At 34.7% G+C, this 22,377-nt stretch overlaps 1 protein-coding gene across 2 annotated transcripts in view; it reads right to left on the reverse strand.

Moving 5' to 3' along the window:
• The window catches only part of ARL5A (ADP ribosylation factor like GTPase 5A), a 41,031-nt gene that overhangs the window by 11,325 nt on the left and 7,329 nt on the right, over nucleotides 1-22,377 (reverse strand). The window contains exons 2-6 of one of the 2 annotated variants that reach the window (XR_006296827.1): nucleotides 18,182-18,242; nucleotides 17,334-17,481; nucleotides 15,396-15,479; nucleotides 9,963-10,114; nucleotides 6,722-7,040 (exon numbers count right to left, since the gene is read on the reverse strand). Coding sequence is in view for 1 of the 2 variants with exons in the window: in XM_043576710.1 (XP_043432645.1) it covers nucleotides 6,992-7,040; nucleotides 9,963-10,114; nucleotides 15,396-15,479; nucleotides 17,334-17,481; nucleotides 18,182-18,242 (494 nt within the window). In the remaining variant the exon portion in view is untranslated. Of the gene's footprint in view, nucleotides 1-658; nucleotides 7,041-9,962; nucleotides 10,115-15,395; nucleotides 15,480-17,333; nucleotides 17,482-18,181; nucleotides 18,243-22,377 lie in introns of those variants that run through there. The other variant, XM_043576710.1, reaches the window with a different exon arrangement.

Below are 22,377 nucleotides of genomic sequence, written 5' to 3' on the forward strand. Positions count from 1 at the left end.
AAGAACTAAGAATTAAATCAAGCAGTATGTTATAATTACATAGGTAAGAAAAACCTATCTATGGAGGGAAAACCCACAAAAATATTAATAGTTCACTCATTAATTCGTCAACATATATAAATCAAACACCTCTTACATGCTCAGCACTGTGCTCAGTTCGGAGAGATACCAACTGGTAAACATAAAGACTCATAGTCACTGGCTGTCCGGGAGCTTACACTCCAGTGGAGGGAGACACACAATTTTCAAATAAGCATATGCATGGGAGTAACTCCTCACCCCCAACTTCTTTTCTTCATTTTTCTTGTTTACTATCAGACATTCTCATGAATGTTCACTTTAATGATACTCATTTTAAATGACCGGACTTTTCTCATATTTTAAGACAAATTAATCACATAAACTGGTCGCAATTTACCTGATTCATGGCCAAGTCAAATATCCAGATGAAAAAGATAGAAAGCTCTGTATTTATTATCTAAGTTCCATAAGTCCCTAGAGAAGATTAGGACAATCTTTTCATCATTTGCATAATGCAGCTATCATATCTTTTCAACTGCATTGGCAGATCCCAGCCCTGGCCAGTACGTAAAGCTATCATCACTAAATCTAAACATATTCAGAGAATAAGTCAGAATAAAAACACTGACAACACAGATGTGTGAATAATAATTATAATTAACCCCTTCTAAAAGAAAAGGTATATGTAATAGTACATAATAGAGTAACAATTTAACCCATCTTTTTTTTTTTTTCCTTTTTACTCAAAGCATAAAGCAGAGGCAACACTTCATCCCAGGTTAACATGCAACTTAAAAAAAAGTTAATATACATATTAAACATGGAAATTCACAAGTAAAACCTTATTTGTCATTTCCCCCCAAACATACCTTAACATGATTCCTTTATTTCTTAATAAACAAGGCCCTACCACTGGTCACCTGACCAATGCCTTACATTTCTGGAGCTTGACAGTTTAGTGAGTTATGGACATAAGAACACTGTTGTAAGTATACTGAAGTAACACATCTGCGAAGCAGCTGATCAGACTGATTTACCAATTGAGGGGTCTCTACTCCAATCTGCCACTCCCTCCCAGCCTCTGCAAAAACATAAATATCCTCCAGCCACCATGAAGTTTTCTTGTCAAGAAGGCCCTGAAGCATGATTTCCCTAGTTTTCTAACACACATCAGCAGTGATGAACTACAAAGCACCCACATGCTCAAAGATCCTTACTTTTTGGAATATTCCTTGAGTGCAAAATTTTCTTAGGATTCAGAGAAATGCAAGTTCAAAAAAAGATAAAGAGATAAGACAGATTTTTTTGCCTCTTCATGCATGCAAAGCTTGAGTTAAAACCTTTTATCATATTGGAAATTCCAATACAACAAACCTAAAAACTTTCAAAAGGTTTCCTAATTTCTTTGTTGTATTAAATGTGGCTTCAAGTATGTCAATAAACATAGAGCTCAATTTGGGAGGGGTAGATAGACTACTTACAACATATCTTCATCTAGGCTTCTCTAGGAAAATACAATAAACAAAGAAGACTATAAGAAATGTGTCATCTTTAAAATCAATACTGTTAGTAAAATGTATTTTAAGCACCAATTAAAATTAGTATATGTTTTTCTCATCTCTAGCAACCAAAAGAGCCCTTCTTAGATGTAATTATAGCTTCCTCCTCAATGTGTTACCTTGAACATTAACCCAGAAAATATCTTTAAAAGTGCTCTGCAGGTATTACCTCCTCTCAAAAAACCACAGAGGGACAATATAAGAAAAGTCTACTCCAATCTAAACGGCTACTTTAAGCAAAAATAATTAGAGGAATTCTGTATATCACCAATGTAAGAAGTTTTGGAGAAGAGAGTAGTATACAATTATTTAAAGTCATGTACACATTTCACTTTTCCATGCAAGATGATTTAAAATATAAACACAATGTGGTTGTAAATCACTGAAAATACCGTCAAGTCTCTGCCCCCAGAATTTATAGTCCCACTCTATGGTCAAAAAAAAAAAAAGAAAGGAAGGAAAGGAGAGAGAAAGGAAGGGAAAGGAGGGAGGTAGGAAGGAAATATGAAAACATAACAGTCTATCAAATATTTTAGTTTGTAAGTAGAATCTAAACAAAGAGGAAGGATTTGTCTTGAGCAACAAAATGGATCAAGATCTAAATGATAAAATCAAAATTACTAACCACTAAGTATGAGGAGAATTAAGAGGATACTCTTATACAAGCAATAAACTTTTACTCAGGTTTTAAAATACACAATACAATCTTCTGTGTGAAAACTATTTAAAAAAAAAAAAAAAAGAAACAGTTCAGTTTTCTAGCCTCTGCAGTAACTAAAAGGCAATGGCGTGTTTTTATTAGGAATGAGAAGAAATGGTTTTGCTCATGTCTCCTAAACTATGGTTTGTTATCTAGTTTTTTGTTTTGTTTTTTCCCCTCAAATAAAGCACAAATTGTGACTTAGACATCCTCAGGGCTGTGCCATCAGTACTCCAAACATATAATACCATAGAAAACACATATAATTTATTAGACGAACTTAAAAACCCACACAAATCAATTTTAGGCACTTCTTGGGTACAGACTATGGGCATCTTCTTTCAAAAAACAGGATATCTAATAGGCAAGACCATAAACTTTAATTTTTAGAACAATACAACAACAATTAGACAATTGCTTTAAAAAAATGCATAAGCAACCCAACTGTATCCTGTTATAATTTCTTCACAATTCCACACACCATTTTAGGATTTAATAGAAACAGCCATTTTTTAGCATCAAAAGTTTTAAAACTCTCCTTCCTTTACCTCACTGATATGGTCTTAAAACTCATATATTCTTTGAGGAAGCATGATATACAAGTTCTACTTTTATATAGGTAGAACTTTAAATTAGTATTTTCTATACTGTGTCTATATCTATACAGAATCAACATATTATGGTTGATGATTTTGATGTCTTCTAAAGTCCATTTCAACAGGTTTATTTTGTAAAGATAGGCTTCTCATTACTAATTCTTTTAGACATCTAATGTTTATCTGTGTTCTTTAAGTAAACATGAGGAAAAAAACATAATGTGAGCTATGGTTTTAAGGATATCTTCAGGGTAAATACTGCATATACATATGGTTTGGCATCTTTTTCTAACTCAAATAGTTTTATGGGTATCCTCCAAAATGTAATCGATTTTTGGTAATGGGAAGACAACATGCACATAATGTAATCCCTTCCATGCGTAACTAGCAGCTTAAGGAGCTGGCAAAGTCTAGGTAGTTCTGTTATCTTTCTGAATCTGCTTTTCAGCATATGAAGCTAAAATTAAGAAACATTAAAATGTTAAATACAGTATGAAGGATTTTACTACTGGCTTTTATTTGCTGTATATACAGCAAGCCAATCTTCTGATATACCCCACAACCCTGACAATACACTCTTAATGAGCAAAGTACAAATCAATACATAAACCCAGTAGTGGGGACACAGCCAAGAACTAGAGAACCTACTTAGAAACTGGTGGTTTGGGGAACAACGGCTGTAAGGCAAAGTTTAGAATACCTCCAAGACTGAGTAACATACCTTCACTGATTGTGAATGAAGATACAGGAGAGCAAGGGATGGCTGAGCTATGAGAAAGCTGATCCTGAAGCAGGAAGTTTTAGAGTACATTTGGACATCTGGGAGGGGTTACTAAGTCATGCAAAGAAACCTTGCCTCTACCCAGCCTTGAAAGAGGGACTGATGCCAAGATACAACTGGGCAATTGAGAGAAGATGACCCCAAAGTCCACAGGATAATCTGGGATGTGCTGCTATCCTCTATATACAAAGTAGAACACATTACAGATATATTCCCAAAAATGCCTGCAGAGAAAACTAGAAAGCTGTCTATAGGTTTTCTATTTACATTAATATAAACAGATTTTGAGGTTGTCTGTACTGTATGTGGTTGCTGTAGTCACAGCAAGAAATGTAAAGTGCCTATGAGAGAGGACAATAAAATCCCATTTCCAGGCATCTTAATTCTATACACTCAGACAATAAAGAAAAGAACATCTCAGGGACTTCCTGCTTTTCCTCAAGCTCCCTGTATTTTCTGTTAACTACCTACGAGGCACTTCGTAAAGGCCAGAAACAACACTCTTCCATCTCATGCCACACTTCTAAAATCACTTTAACTATCTGCATTAAAAATGCCAAGCAGCAGTGCTAAAGCACTTTATTCTTAAGGCAAAATGTCATATTCCATACCCACTTCCCCCTGTCCCCCAAACCACCTGCCTTCACTATATTCTTTGCCCATCATGAGAGCCAAAGAAGTTAGAAAGAACTGAAAATTTTCCAACGAGACTCCTCAATATAATGTGTAAGATATACTTTATAAATGCTATTATCACAAAATTAAACACATTTAAATGCTTATAGCATATGGTTACTTTTATCAAGATATCAAGAATAACTGTATGACTTTCAAAATTAATATCAAACACGGGATATTTAATCCAGCCACATGTACAGGGGTATGAGGCTTTGTTCTTTTCAGAGGTAAGCACAATGACTCTAAATAAGATGATTGTTTACCCCCAAAAGTAGCATATTAAAAACCAAAAGCATTGCCCTTCACTTAATTCTACTTAAACTACATATAAATTGCCAATATAACTATTCATAAGGCTCGTCATCATATTTGGAAAGAATACTGTTAAAATTATCTTGATGTATATTTATACATGAATTAAAATTTTTTCCTCATTGTAATTTTGGTTTTATGTACAAGCATACAGGTACAACCTTATTTCTAATGCTTGGCCTAGAAAGGTAGAATGTCACAAAAAATAATGTTTCATAAATGTGGTATAAGACTTCATGCATTCCCATGATGCCATGTCAATAACCTACTACACTAAACCAACTGTAACAATGCAGTGCATGCTTTAAACATCCAATTAAGAATAAATTTTAGCCAACAGCTTGTCGACAAGGGAATGTGCTGGTATACTGCTGAATTCACATGGCAGTAACCCACAAGACTAAACCATGAAAATTCAAATTAAAAGATAAATAGGGTAAAAGATGTAGATTTGCTGGACTACTTTACAGAATATTTATCTCAGATGAAAATGCAACATCTGCAAAATGGATTTTTAAGGGAGTTTTTAATATAAAACAAGTGATTCCTAATAGTGATTTGAAAAGTATGAGAACATATGAACAAATAAAGCTTAGTAATTTAGAATTTACTTTTGTAAAAGCAAGTTGACAAATATTAAAATGTTATACTTGCATTATGAACATTATAAATATAAAACACAAAACATCCACTGTTAAACACTGATCTCCCATGCCTGACTTGGATTTAGCTACTGAGTATATTATATTTTACAGAAAGAAACTTTCAAAGTTTTGTCAATGCTTGTAGTATATACTATTACTCCTCATCAAAATCTGCATGAAATCCAAAAGGCTCATATTAAAGGTAGTTACTTCTCTTCTTGAATATTCTAAAACATGCCACTTTGGATCAGCCTTCAGATTTTCAGGGCATGAAACATATACAAAGAGAGTACCCAAAACTATATGTGAACACATTTAGGATAAGTCTGTTTACAATTACAATAAAAATACTTTCAACCTTCATATCTTTCCATTTTCAGTGAAAAACAAAATACCCTAACCAAACATAAGATATTTGGGGCCAAGTTACTTCTTTGTAAAAATAATTTATCATGTGTTGATCGACTTTTTAAACCAAACTCTTAAAAGCATTAAAAAAATTGTGTTTTATAGCTGTCGATGCATTCACGTTGGTTAGTAAGAAGTGAAAAAGAAAAAAGTGTAGAAACAAAAAAATCTCAAAAGTATCCCAACTCCAGAAATAAGAAATTTTCAAATTAAGAAATAACCTTTGTTGCTTAGAAAATAAGTACTTTTCATCTCAAACTCACTCTAAATGCTTGTATAATTCAATACCTAAGAAGACTCTAGGTAAATTATTTTGTAATATTTATAGGATACTTCTCTGGGTAGGCATATTTTACACAATAGCTTCCAATTAATGCGGGAAAAAAATCACTTGATAATTTTAATAATTAATGATTGACTGATTAATGGATTAACATTTTTCTCAGTAATTCAGATGGCATAGATCCAACAAAGGGAACAAGGATTGCTCAATGTGAAATTCTGTCCATTCGTAACACTAAGCCAAAAATTTGCAGATACTCCACTCAGATTACATGTTTTCATGTATGTAATTTGAACAACAAAAAAATAGGTACAAAATGTCGAGCTTTCTCCTTTTCTTTCTTTTTTTTTCAGAGCAGTTCAATGATTTTGGGGGTTAGTTAGTACAATACAGAGAACACAGGGGAAAGCACAAAATGGCACTTAACACCACTGCCAGTACTCATCTCATTACGGTTATAACTAAGGATAGTATTACCTTTTGTGTTATTTGCTTTTCTTCAGAACATAAATCAAAGCCATAAACTTGAACTTGAGGTATATACACAATAGATACACAACCTTATGCAAAATACTTTTCATAAGTCACCTTACATTTTAAAATATTGGAAACTGAATATCTGTGCTGATTTGTATTCTGACTTAATGGAACAAGAAGAGAACAACATTCAACTGGGGAGGCCTATACTGACAATAAAGCTCTTAAAGTTAGAAATGTCTCCTTCTCCCTTTGTACTTACCACAGGCTACACAATGTCCTGAGAGGATTCATTATGAGAAAAATGGCAATCACAGCTTTAAAGACCTTGCTTTGGAAGGGACTAATGAGAAAGCAGATTGGAAAATGAGACTTCATCTTTGTTCTCAAATAAGTGGTCTTAATTATTCTTCTTATAGAAAAAGTTTAAATCAGTTTATTATAAATATATCTAAACCATTAATTTTTGCAGCTTTCAGATAAAGTCCAGCACTTCGTTTATACAAAGTCTATGAGAAGAGGTCAGTAGAGATCATCTAATCTTAAGTCGTGACATCATCCATTCAAGTCCTTGGCATAATCTATAAAGAATATAAAAATCACTTGATTAAATTCAACTAAAAAACTATGAACAACAAACTAAAAGAAGATACCATTTTTCATTTACCTAAACAACAACGATTAAAAAAATCATTAATACCCAATGTTGGTGTTACTGTGGTGAAGCCATACTCTCATACACACATCCATGTTTTTGGTTCTTTTTTGTCTCTAGTGCCTAGGATACTGTCTGACACATAAAAGGAGCTGAGTAATTATACAATGAATATCCACAGAAAATAATTTAGCAATGTGTATCAGAAATATTTAAAATATCAATACTCTACCTTTTTTCTACTTCTAGAAATATATTCTAAAAAAACCATCAGACACAAGGACAGGTTGATGTATAAGACTGTTCAAAGCATTTTTAATGGGTAAAGGTGAAATTTAACTACTTAGAAATAGAGAAAATTAAATTATAGAACATTCATATGATGAAATATTAAAAACTTCCTTTCGAAGACTATATTACAGTATGATAAAATGCTCACGATATAAATGAGGTAAAAGTGGCAGGATACTAAACTAAATATGTAGCTGAGCTGCTAAAACAAAGTATATTTGTAATATGTATATTACATCTGTATATTTAAAAAATTTGAAGGAAATAAAGTCTCTCATCACTAATACTAGTTACTATTGAATAAGGTATAATTGAACGCAATGCAAAATACAGAAAGAAATGTTCACTATGATAAAACAAACTAAATGTTTACCAAGAGTAAAATTATATTATAACAAGAAGACTGTTAAAGACTGTTATATAATTATCTATGAGGAAGTTTGATAGGTATGAGAAACCATGCTACCGCACTTAATTGAAAAACACCACAACCCAGATTTTTTGTGGAAGTATGAATCTAATATTATAAAAGAAGAAAAAAAAAGAAGAAATCACAATGAGGTTAAAAAAAAAATGGTTATTTCGGTGTTGGCCCATACTTTCCCTCCTGTTACCAGATTCCTTACTTTTAAACTACTAACAGGAAATGGTACAAAAAATAAGCAAACAGATTAACTCCAAACTGTTAAATGAACAGAAGTTACCTAATAGCAAACTAGAAACCATGCTAAGCATTTAATATCCATTATCTTAATCTTTACAATGTTGAGACCAGAACCCTTCCCATACTACAAGAGGGAATCCAGGCTTAAAAGATGCTAGCAAATGGCAGAGGTGGGGGTCAAAATGCCAACCAATACTAAAACCAAGAATTTAGATCAAGGTGGCTAGACTGCAGAAGGGAAACATTTTCACCCAAACCAAACATTTCCACTTGATAACTACTGCAAAGGGAAGCCCCATAAACCCCAAAATTGAAAAGATATACAATCATTCATTGATTTCCTCTTTTAAGAATGAAATTGCCAGGGTTCATATCCATCCTAACTAATGATGTATTTTCCACACAATTACTCAAAGTATGTAAGTCAATCATCTACCAATTCTAGATGATCTTCTTTGCTGTCAAATTTATTAAAATCAGTGCTTTTGCTTAAAGGCCTTTGGTAGACAAAGACAATGTATAAAGATATATCTATAACTATAAATGTATCTTAACATGTATTAAATTATTTGACAAAGAAATATGCAATGGATAAGGTATTTTTTTTACCTAAATGAGGATGTGGACAAGTGGTATTATTTGTGACTTTTTAAAATGCACATATTTGCTTTCTTAAGGTTCTAATTATGCTCTATCAAATGTCTGTCATCAGGTAATACTGCCTTCTAGTTCACTAAGATTCAGCTTCAGCTCCATTTAATTCGTTTTTTCTCTGCTTTTAAATAGATACATGAGGGATTCTAAATAGAGGTCTTAAATTTGGGGTTGAGGTTCTTCTGATGTTAGGTTAAGAGCAGAAGCTTGAGGCAGACACAGATGAGTTAGCTGAGGTGAGAGAAATTCTCTTCCTCACAAGACCAGGGTAAAGGGTGAACCAATATAATGGATTACTGAAGCTATCTTATCTCTGCCCCGAGCTTCTGCCCTTTCCAAGTACCTGAAGAACCTCAACTTCAAATGTAAGACCTCTAATTAGAATCTTCATCTCCAATTTATTTTTCACTGCTTTTAAATATATACAGATCCACCATATTTTGGAAAAACTACACCAAAAATCTTAATTTGCTCATCTTTCTAGCTCTTTATCCTATTTCTAATCTCCTTTATTCCATCTCTCCTAATAGCATTCTCTCCATCCTCCTGATCCTTGACCTTACATTTGACAATGCTGACAACCACATCTTTCTTGAAATCCTTTCAGGTCTGGGCATTAGACTAGGGCAAAATTCTACTGTAGGCACCTACCTTTCCTTCCCAAACCAGGAACCTTCATGCCACACTCTCTCCAATTCTAACTTTTTTTTTTTTTTAAGTGCAGCGACCTCCTCTTGACAAAATGAGTGGCAAAATGGTAGCAAAATGAGTACTCCCAAATTAGTCTTACATTTGAACCCTTTTCTAGTTCCGCTTCTTTATGGATAAAATGCAAACTAAAGACACTTGGTCCACCAGATTATTACGAGGAATAAATGATACACCCGATACATGATACACCCTATGAAAAGCACTGGAGACACAGACTTGCTACAGTGTTAAATCCCACCATCAGTGCACGAACAGTTTCCTGACTTGTCCAGCTCTCCTTCACACTTCCATTTCCCTGAACCCCTACAGCAACTCTATCACCTACACGTTCACATGGATTTGTTCAGTATGTTCATATGTATTACGTGTATGTTACAGGTTTTATTTATAGAACCAAGGTAAAACTCTAATTATAGATATAGATTATCCCTTACGTTGTTTTATACATGGTAGCCTTAAATATTTATTGACTTTAAGAAAAAATACATGTTTGTAAACTAAATACATGTTTTCTAAAAGACCTCTTACCCCTCGCCAGTAAGAGCACAGCATGCTTGGATATGCCACTGGTGATCTTTAATAGAAGTTAATTTCAAAAACTGGGAGATTTCTGCTACAGTCATGCATTCTTTAACATCTTGTTTATTAGCAAAAATCAGCAATCCAGCTTTTCTTAGGTCCTATAAAAGCAAATAAAACTGTAAAAAGGCCAGTGCATTTTTATTCACAGATTTTCCAACTTAAACAAATACTTTTGACAATCTTTTAACCTAGAATTCGACTACCTGACATAAAAGCATCTCACGGCTCTGATGCTGATAGATGGCAAACTTAAAACTAAGCACATTTTAAATAAACACATCTGTATTTGTATGGATTTACGTATTTCTTATAGCCCTAAATTACATTTTTTATGGTCCCAACTGCTATATTTAACAATAGTCATGACTTCAAATACATATTTACCCCTTCCCCTAATCCAAAACTAGGTTTCCATGGCCAAGAGCTACTCTTTAGCCTGGCACTCAAGAACTTTTCAAAATTTTACCCCTATCTATTCTTTAGGTACCCATACCTAAAGCTAGTATCTTCTAGGTGCCTAGGAAACACACCATGTACGCCTTAGGGCCTTAGAGCTTAATTCTCAGTTGAGAAGTGCTATCCTAAACCAATCCTATTCTTCTGAGACCTAGCTCCTCTTTGTCCATGTAGATTCCTTAGATTTGAATATTCAATACGGCCATTTTGGACTGGCATTAAACTTATCAAATTTCCCAATTAGACAGTAAGTTCTACCACTTCTATGTTCTGCCTCTGAAGCAAATTCTTTAATCTTACTGAATTTGTTCTTCATAACATTTATTGAGTATCTAATCTGAGCAAGACATCCATTATGTTAACCATTTTCCAAATAAAATCTCTTTTAATACTCACAGGATTCCTGCAAGGTAGGTCTTACTATTCCCATTTTATAGATAAGGAAACTAAAACTCAGCAGTAAGTAACTCATACAAGGTTATACAGCTACTCAATGACAGAACCAGGTTTGAGCTGAGATCTTCCCACTATACCTGCTACACCTCATCTATAAAATTCTGAGACTATCACCTACCTCCTGCGGATATAGTTTGAATGAATGAACTACTACATGAAAAACACTCAGTTCAGTACCTGGCTTCAGGTAACAGTTCAGTAAATGTTAGTTCGCTTACTGTCCTGAAAACATGGATCACCTTTATCTTTGTGCATACCCCAAACTGACTGGTCTAATGTTTTATTCACAAAGCAGGCCAATGGTTAGTCATCGCCTTTTGCTCTATCCTACCCTCCCCTCTCCCATTTTTAAAGACGGAAACTTCTTTGATAATCTGCTGAAAGTCATGGACCTTTTCCTCATAAAAATGTATATATGTATATACGCAAAAAAAAGTTTATATGTAATTTTAGGGTGTTAATAGATACTCTAAAGTCCATTCATGGTTCCTAGATTAAGAACCCATGATAGATGCACTCATATATATGTGTGTGTATAGATACACGCACACACGCGCACGCGCGCACACACACACACACACACATATATGGAGAGATACTGAGAAAACTAAGGTTTTGGTGCTGTGCTTGCAAGTTTTCTCAACTGTGCAGAATGACATCTTTATAGGATATTTTTATTTCAATCATGTGTATCTGTGTCTGAAATAAGAAAGTCTTTAGTAGATACAAATTGACATTGCTCCACATTATTTTACTCTTATGAGAACATAGTTTCAACAATTTATACGATTTTATTTCTGATGTCAATAAAAAATATAAATAGTAAATTTCTTATTTGTTAAAAGGAGTCATGCAAAATGTTTTATACAACAATCAAGACAGACTTTTAGCTACAGCGCCCTCTCCAGGATGGCAGCTATGCTACCATGGTTAATGACAGTTACCTGAAAAACAGGGTCAGAAAAGGATACTCTAGAATGTTAAGTTTTAAGATTTTATGTTCAATTTATTTCACCTATGTTCAGTTCACCTGTCTTATAAACAAGGCAAAAAGTTGAAGGGATGGGCTATAACCAGGATATCTATTATATTCATTATCAAGGATCAAGTACTTTTTCTCCTACCCTAAACGGAAAATAGCATACTTATCAATAGTTGATATGTGGCTGGATCACTGAGTAGATGGACTTTCCATGGAATGTAATCCTTATCTTCCTATCTCCCAGGTTTCAATACCTCTTACTAGTATATGCTGAAATCTTATATAGGTCAGGATTGCTAATGCTGGCATGTTTAAAGAGCACATTTCTGACATTAGAAATACCTGGCACAAGTTGAAACACATAGTTTATGCTATATTATTTGTATATAATCTATACTCATCACTCTTAGTGATGAAATTATTCGAAGAAGCCCCTGGACTAAAAATTGAAGAACAAAAAATACAGCCATTCTATTGAAAGATTTCAAAGTAAAACCCATATTGAATATAATTTTTCTAGATCTCATAGGTTCAAGTTTTTTTATTTGGGGTTCTTGGTTTTTTTTTTTTTCATTTTTTTAAGTTTATTAATTTGAGAGAGAGCGCATGTGCATGTGTGCACAAGCAAGTGGGGACAGGTAGAGAGAGAGGGAGAGAGATTCCCAAGCAGGCCCTGTGCTGACAGTGCAGAGCCCGAAGCAGGGCTTGAACCCATGAACTGTGAGGTTATGACCTGAGCTGAAACCAGGAATCTTAAATGACTGAACCACCCAGGTGTCCCAGGTTTCTTGTTTTAAAAAAACAAACAAACAGCTATTTTCCCTATTTTTAAGCAGTATTTAGCAAGAGAAGAAAATCTTCCTTTACTTTTTTTATTAAATAACTTCAGGATCAATTATACATTATGCTAACAGAAAAGAGATATATTGGATTAAGGCTGTTCATCAACTGGACTTAGCAAGAGGTCAAAGTACAAGGTGAACAGTGGTGATTTTATCTATTAGCCATTTTAAACTTTGAAAAACTTTCTGCTACCTGTTACAGATTGTTGCTAAGAGTCTAAAAATATTTTTTCATTTAGTGAAAAAGATGAATAATTGCAGCACACGCAAGACATATTTATTTAGCATCTTCCATATGCCTTATGCAGTTGTCAATATGTTTCTCCAAGTTTCATTTGCAAAGATAATTCCTAGAAGTTGAGTTACTCCAAATAAAACGTCATCTACCCTTTTGTGTTTGGAATGATTTTAAAATTCATGATCTTCAAAGTTTTGCACTTCATTTAAGATGAAGCTTTCGGAAATATTTAAAATCATTTTATAGTTTTATAGTTTTGTATTCAGTAATACAGATAAAGCATCATTAGTGATGGTAAAAAGATTTTGTTGGTTGCTATGATATATATGAAACATCTGACTAACCCCATGTCAAAATTTGTCTTTCACTCACACATTCTCATTCTTTGATCCATTTGCCCCTTTTCAGATTTCTGCCTATTTGGCTCTTTCTGACCCTATTAATTTGTTTAATCCAGCTCCCAACTTCATCTGTAATTCCTTTCTTCTCTGGCACTCTCCCCATTCAGTCTCTTTCACTTTCCAACTAGGCCTTATTTCTGTCTTTTTTTCTTTTCTTCTTAGCAAAGAGTCTGAATAATGAGAATATTTAAGTTGAAATCCTGGCTCTTAAAAATCTGGTCAAGTCAAATAAATTTTCAGGACCTCACTGTACTCATCCAATACAGATGAGTAACATCCACAAGAGAGGAAGTGACCAGCTCAATTTAATGTCCCCAGCTAGTAAAATTCAATGACTTTGAGTCCTACTACTGAGCTCTTTGATCCTGCTATATATTGGCCAATTAGAACAAGGATCAAAGAAGAAGACTGTTAAGAGTGTAAAAAACATACTCAAGATACAAATACATTTGTGTCTTCTTTTTCTTTTTCCTAAATCTTCAAACAACAATAACTCCTTGGTGTAAAATACAAAAGGAAAATTAAAAAAAAAAAGAAAATCCTTAGTTTTCTACCTTTTTTATAGTTTATTTTTTGTTTCCCAAACTAGAATCAAAACTCGTTAAATGCATGAATAGCAACAGGTATTATCTTTTTTAAAAACCCAAGGGGTTTCACAAAGCTGCCAGAATGAATCCAAGACAGGAGAAGGTGCATCTTTGGCGGGCGTGATCACCACATGGAAAACAGAACTTCAATTTATACAACCACTTTATTAGGTGTCCTTACATCTTGACCGGATGCCAGAAACATTCCAAAATTCCTAATGCAAATCTCAAAAGCAAATCATCAAATCAATATTAAAATTAACATAAAACTTCCTTACAGATACACCGGCTTTTTTTAAGCTTTGTTAAAATTCCACTAAAATTAACAGTTACACATACAAATCTAAACATTAATTTTTCTATTTCTGTCTATAAATATGAGTTAAGAATGTAATATCTGTTGGGTTCCTGGGTGGCTCAGTCCGTTAAGCGGTCAACTTCAGCTCAGGTCATGATCTCAGTCTGTGAATTCAAGCCCTGCATCAGGATCTGTACTGACAGCTCAGAGCCTGGAGCCTGCTTCAGATTCTGTGACTCCCTCTCTCTCCTGCCATCTCCCCTACTTGCACTCTGTCTCTCTCTCAAATATAAATAAACATGAAAAAGAGTGTAATATTTGCAATAAAAGGCACACAAAAAAAAATCAACTGCTACTACAGTAAATATTATATGATTTTATAACTTATTATTATTAACTATATTGTTTAGTTTATTTCATTTTTAAATCATGCTACCTATAATAATTCTCAAAGACTAAGAAAATGTGGCTAGTCACGTAGTTTTGTTTGTTTACTCAAAGGGACAATATCAGAGAAACATAAGAACGACAACATTTAAGTATTAGTCTGATAACTGAGTTACAATCAAGCCTTACTAAATGTCCATGAGACCTTAAAATCTCATTTCTAGTGATAACCTTCTATATAATTATTGTTATAAAAGGCAAAATGAAAGCCAATTTAGGTCTTTTCACCCAGGAAAACTTCTAGACCAAATTAATCTAGGATAAAAGAAATAGAAATCTATAACTGACTCCACAATCTTTCTGTTGTTTCCAGATACACTTCCAATTTGGGAAGTGTCAAACTGATAAAGCAGAATGGCCAACAGATTTAAGCCCGTATTTAAATCTGAAGTACGGGTGCTTGGCTGGTTTAGTCAATACAGCATGTAATTCTTGATCTCAGGATCATGAATTCAAGCCCCACACTGGGCGTAGAGCTTACTTAAAAAACCTTTTTTACAAAAATTAATAAGTAATATTAATAAGTAATATTATTTAAAAAATAATAACAAATAAATAAATATTTGAAGTAATATCGTAACAAGAAAATAGAAAGAACAAATGTGATAGCAATATCACACACACACACACACACACACACACACACACACATAATGCCAGAATTCTACTTACCTCATGGGCTAACATTTTATAGAGTTCTTCTCTAGTTACAGAAATTCTTTCTCTGTCTGTACTGTCCACAACAACAATTACAAACTAAAATAATTACAAAAAAATAGTGATTACACAATTCAATATTCGTAAAATTTATAAAGTACTTAATTGATTTACAGACCACAAATACCAAGAAATTAGAGCCTCATGGTATGGTATTACTGGAAAACCAGAGATACCTTCTATATACATTGTGAAGCCTGAAGGTTTGATCCATTTCTATTCAAATATCATTTGCTAATTTTTAAGAGAAAATAAGAGAAAAAAAGAATACAATGCTAACACTATTAGAATGTTAGTTCTACTACTCCGTTAATATTCTACTCCATTAATACTACTCCGTTAGTATTCTAACCAATATACATGTTTGTTTCTAAATTAATGTCTTGAATGGTAATGAGCTTGTATCCAACTACGTGCACTACAGTCAATATGAAAAAAATACAGTGAAGCTAATATAATGTTGTACGCTAATTAGACTTTAATAAAAAAATCTTACTGAGAAAAAATATGAAAAAGAATACATTATAATCCTAGATTTTAGATATTTCTACAGATATTATTTATTAATATCGATCTGAAACTCTAAAAGGGCATGATACGGGAGTAATGTGACAGTTAAATCAACTTTTAAAAATCAACAAATGAAAGAATACATCTATTGAAATCCATGCTTCTCTTGTTTATGTAAATGGTACCTGCTGCCTGCAAGCACAACTCTTTCTTGAACTAATGATGAGACTAGGGTCAGAAGATGTAGTGAGACCTGTGAAGGAGCCAAGGAGGACTGAGCTACACTGTACCTCTTCTTCACCTGCACGAGTACCAAGAACCACCATGGAAGCAGAACCCGAAACGGTCACTTTATGATGGCACTGGTGATGCCCAGGTTAACACTGCTTATAAAGAACAAGCACTATGGATTTTTTAAAACCAGCTTTCCATTTCCAGATAAACCACTGTTAATTTTCAGAGTCTTTTCTATTTATCAGATGTCATTAACCATATGGCAGATGGCTAAGAGAACTGCTACTTTACCTCTTCTTTCACTTGACACTCACCTAAGACCCATCCTATTCTAAGGCATTTTAATAAAACCATTAATTTTTAAGACGTTGTCATAAATTTGATACTTGCAGCATTATACACAGAAATACTAACCATATATACCTTTCCTTCTCCAAAATACATGATCAAATGCTTAGCAAAGTGTTAGGGGATCAGGTCATTAGAGACAATTAATAGTGTCTTAATGATACAATATGCATCTTTATATACATTTGGAGTTTTATAATCAGTACTACAAAAACAACTGTCACAATAAATTGAACTTTCAATTTACAAGGTCTATACAATAAAGGTCTCAAATGTCATAGGTCTGAATTGCCTCTTGGGAAATAACATATAAATAAAAACATATGATTTATGTCCAAATTGCTTTACAACCAAAAGAAGAATTATTTCATGTGCAATTGTGCTGCATAAAAGAACATACATAGTAAAGGTCTGGCCAGGATTCAAGCCTCCAGAACCCTCTCATTTAACTAGGATTTTCTGTATGCAGACAAAAATAAATACTAAGAGAGAAATAAAATGACCAAGTGTGAGATTGAACTTACTGTAAAAACAACTATTTAAGATGAGTTCTGGGATCCATACATAATCAGACTAATCAATCACCCCTTCATTCCAATTCTCCCTATAGACAGGTTCAATGAGAGTGGATATACAGAACAATGACCCTGAAACAGGGAATCAAAGATTCTATCAAGTTTAAATTCTACTTTTATTAACATATTGGGATATTTCAAAAAGATTAATTATAAGAGTTCACATCTAGAAGATATTTCCCAAGCATTCTGTTCTTAGAAGTTTTAGTATATTAAGAAACATTACCTCTGTGTTAGTATAGTAAGTGTTCCAGGAAGAACGAAGAGATTCTTGACCACCAATATCCCACATTAAGAAACGTGTATTATTAATCACTATTTCTTCTACATTACTTCCAATTGTAGGTGATGTATGTACAACTTCATTCATAGAACTAGAAAAAAAAAAGTTCAAATATATTACAATTACCAGGGAAGCTAGATTGTTTGAGCATTTTGCAATCAAAGGATAAATCAGCATGAGTTTTCATATTTTATATCCAAATGGCCCTTTCCCACTAGCTCAGAAGAGTAAGGTAAGGGTTGGGGCATCTGGGTGGCTCAGTCCTTAAGCATCTGACTTTGGCTCAGGTCATGATCTCATAGATCATGAGCTTGAGTCTCACACCAGGTGAGCACATGCCTTGCTTTGGGGGGAGCATGAGCTCCACTTCAGGTGAACACCAGCCCCGCCTCAGGTGAACCCCACTTCTCTGTCTCTGTCCTTCACTCACTTGTGCCCTCTTTTTCTAGAAAAAAAAAAAAAAAAGGAGTAAGGTAAGGGTTTAAACAGGGATGGAACTAGGTAGTGGACGATCCGGAATACTCTAGATTGAATCCCAGAAACTATATAAACAATATTTCTCTACTTTCTATAAGTAAAAATACTGAACAACATGCTCTACATCATATAAATTTCTAGCTGTCCTACAACAGTTGCTTAAATCTGGCTCCTGGTTTAGAGTCAACCTGACTTCTTACAGAATATTTTAGGTTCCATATAACTTTTTATTGCTTTTGCTAATCAAATATTACCCAGGCAGAAAAAATAATTATGAATGATAAAATAAAAATTTTAAACTAGTTAATACTTACAACTGGTAAAGAATGGTAGTTTTCCCTGCATTATCCAGCCCAACAATGATAACTTTGTGCTCTGAAATAAAAAAAAAAAAACATTAATCATTTATTAATTAAAAACAAAAATAGGCCATTTAAGTTCTAACCGTGAATTTTAGGCATCAACTGGGTACATAGTGGGGTGGGGTAAATTAGAAAAAAATCTGGTAGCAGCCTTTAAATCTGGTAGCAGAAGGCCAGGTCCCATCATAGATAACCGTAAACTGAGTACATTTAGACCACAGAATTGTTCTAACACCCAATCTAACCAAATTCTAAGGTTAGAATTTGTTCTAAAAATCTAACGATGTATGGCTATGGTGGCAGCGACTCCCTCTCCCTTGGCTTCTATGACACCACTTTCTCCAAGTTCTCTTCCACTCTCTCTTGATATATATAGATTTTTTACCACAGATTCCTCTTCCTTGGGTCTTCCTTCAAAAACATTCATGTTTCCCAAAGCTGTCTTCTTCCATTCTCTTCACATTTTATTTAGCAGGCACTCTTAGGGCCTATCTAGTTCTATGCTATCTAAAAACTATTCCAAAGATAGTATGTGGAAGAAGCTCATTTCCAAAGATGGTGTCTGTATAGTCTCCTCCCTTCCCTGATTCCATGTGAATCTGAGCTGGTCCTGTGACTCACTTTTAACCAAAAGAATACAGCAGAAGTGATGCTGTGTGACTTCAAGCCTAGACCATTACAAACCTTGCAGCTGCCTGGCTGTCTTGGACAACTACCCTTGGAGTAAACTGGACACCATGTAACAAGTCCTACTATCCCCAAACCACTATATACCTAAGTCAGAAAGCCTAAGCTGATCATGTGGCTTGACCCTGTGGAGACAGATCACCACATGGTTGCCCCAGCTGTTCTAGCCATTCCAGATGAGATGCCAGACACACAAATAAAGAAGCCATCTTGGATATGTAGCCTGGTCAAGCTATAGATGACTCTAGTTCTAGATGTTAACTGCAACCAAATGAGAATCCCAAGCTAGAACTTCCTAGCTGAGCTCAGTCAAATCACAGAACCATGACAGATAAATGATAAATTATTGCTTTAAGTCACAAAATTTAGGAGCGGTTTGTTACGCAGCGGTAGGTAACACAAGCACTATGGAAAAAGACGTGCAATTATGTGATCTTGGGCAAATGACTTATTTCTCTAATCCCTAAGTTTTCTCGCTATAAAACAGGGACAACAATACCTATCTTTCAGAGTTGTATAATGATTAAGATAGCACATGAGCAGTGCCAACCACTAAGAAAGATTGTTCCTAATCCCAAATCTCTCCTAAACTCCAACCTATCTAGTAGACACAGTGCCACTCAACATATCCCAAACCCAACATTCAAACCTTTTTCTAATTCTATTCTACCTAATTTGCTTAATGGCATTACCACAAATTCAGTTGCCCCTGGAGCTTATTCAATGTTTCCCTCAACCCCAACAACTAATTTGTCACCAAGTTCTATGGATTCCACCTCAAAAATATATCCTGAACCTGCCTCCTTTCACCGGTCCTAGTTGTAGTCCTTCTCATTTCTTATTGTAAAACCTTCCCTAAGTAGACTGTCTCCAATCCACCTTCCCACTGTTTTTACAGTAATTGTTCTACACTATAAAGCTGATACCACCACTCTTATTGAAATGATGGCTCTCCATTTTGACAGAAAGACATGGCACAAGTTCTCAGCCTTGTAAATAAAGACAGTCATAACTGACTAAGCTCCGGCTTTATCTCTCACCACTACCACCAGGTACCTAGGCTGAAATTCAAGCCATTCTCCCCACATAAGCTGCCACATGTCTTTACAGCAAACATTTCTCTACCTCTACTCGGTTTTTCCCTGAGCCAGAATTATCTTCTCCAATTCTCCATTTAGGGAATTCCTACTAATCTTTTAAGTTTAGTTTTCCCCCCAAAATCACTTTCTCATGCTTTTCCACAATATCTCTAACTAGCACTTATCATTAACTATTTACACATACACTAACTAATCTTCTCAGCCCAATGTGGCATGCTTTATGCGTATAGATCCCAGGCCAATCATCTTTTTTTTTTTTTAATTTTTTTTTTCAACGTTTATTTATTTTTGGGACAGAGAGAGACAGAGCATGAACGGGGGAGGGGCAGAGAGAGAGGGAGACACAGAATCGGAAACAGGCTCCAGGCTCCGAGCCATCAGCCCAGAGCCCGACGCGGGGCTCGAACTCACGGACCGCGAGATCGTGACCTGGCTGAAGTCGGACGCTTAACCGACTGCGCCACCCAGGCACCCCCCAGGCCAATCATCTTTATAATCCCAGTCACTACAACTTTTCCTGGCACAAGGTACTCAACAAATGTTGAATTAATTACTATTCATTCTATAAATAATAGATGTTGAGGATTGTAACACCTCACAGTAAGGATATCTTTGAGAAAAAGCCTTTTCAATGAGATGGCATAAGTTTTCCAAGAGTTGCCATTTACCGTAGAGGGGAATTCCTATTATACAAAAATAGGAAGATCAAGTAAATAGAAAATTTTAATACAGTCTATTTTCTCCAATCACTCATTTCTCTGAAGAGAGGGCAGGCAGCTTAGGACCACTAGGGTTCTAAAGGGAGATGATCATGTTTCCCCCATATAGGTTCTTAAAAACAATTTTAAAGATGCAGGGCCCAGTACATTTAATCTTTCGAGGTGACTAGGGTAAAGGAACTGAGAAAATGATCAAATACAAAGATGATACTTATTTTAAATAAAGGGTTAATAACATGTAGAGGGCTTGCTAAGGGAAGTTCAGTTGAATGACCACCAAAGGCCTCATCAAGTGATGTTTCTCTCTAGTGAATTTACCTAGTGCATGGCCCTTCATCTCCCAGGTCCACAAACTCAATCCTGCTAGTATCTCAGAGTAGACAGGGCTCAGAGAAAGCAACTCACAGAAATGACATATACACAAGAATGCCAAAATGAGTAACATACAATGAGATCAAATGTTCAAAACTAACCTGGCAAGTGCAGTCTCTCCCTAAGGAAAAGCAATAGGGTGGTCAGATTATTTGGGGAACATGGGCTCCCGTCAAAGGGTGTGTTTTATAAGCTTAATGACTGGATATATCCATCTTCACATTAGGGCCATACCTGCATCAGGGCCAGATTATAGAGTTCTTGAAGGAAGGTACCATTTTACCTGGAAAGTTTTTAAAATGTATAGCAATTCTGCCTAATTCTGTATTTTTCTATGCCCCCCAGAATAAGCATTCTTCTTTTAGTGGTGTATCTCTTCTTCACTTCTATTACTACAACCACCTATAAACATTTTAATTAAGCAGAATTCACATCAGGCTATACTGTGATCTCTGGCTTGGATGAAAATTTTTAGCTTCCCATTTGAATACTAATTTTTAATAATACCATTCTCAAAATGCCAACTATTTTTAATTTCAGGAATAGCATTTTCTAACCTCCACTGTATCACCTGGACTAAATTTAGACAGACTAGACTAAGACTAGACAGACTAGACTTTAGGCCAATACTCAGGAAGAAAATACAATTAATCTGACCCATGTGAGAAATACCATTCTAAAAAGTATCAAATTAATAGGGGAAAAAGAAACAATACAAATATAGGCAAGAATCTATGACAAATAACTATAGACTGACTTAAAAAAGTGTGTGTGTACAAATAACACATACAGACACCCCAAATACAAAAAGCATTGTCTGTTACAAAGTCCTTCATCACTTAAAGAGGTTGGAGTTTTATTCTAACCATGCTTCCATTTTTCAAAGTATTTTGCTACATTTCATTTGTAACTGCTATCAGAGCCTGTGGTACACTGTTTTGAGCATTCACACAGAGCCCCTTAACAGCTGAAGACCCCTTAACAGCTGAAGATGAATTTGAATTTAAAGGGGGATGGGAGCCACTTGGTATTATCTCAGCCATAAAGTAAAAGATGGTTCAAATGAGTGCTATCTTTTTTCCATTAAATGAAGTGTAACCCCTAAATGATAAGAATGATTTAAAGATTTGTCTAAAAAATTCTAAAAGGAGTTTCTAGGGGCACCTGGTTAAGCATTGGTTAAGTGTCCGACTCTTGATTTCGGCTCAGGTCATGATCTCATAATCAAGCCTCACTTTGGGCTCTGCTTGGGATTCTCTCTCTCCCTTGT

Source organism: Prionailurus bengalensis, chromosome C1, assembly GCF_016509475.1.
Source record: "Prionailurus bengalensis isolate Pbe53 chromosome C1, Fcat_Pben_1.1_paternal_pri, whole genome shotgun sequence".
Classification (NCBI taxonomy): domain Eukaryota; kingdom Metazoa; phylum Chordata; class Mammalia; order Carnivora; family Felidae; genus Prionailurus; species Prionailurus bengalensis.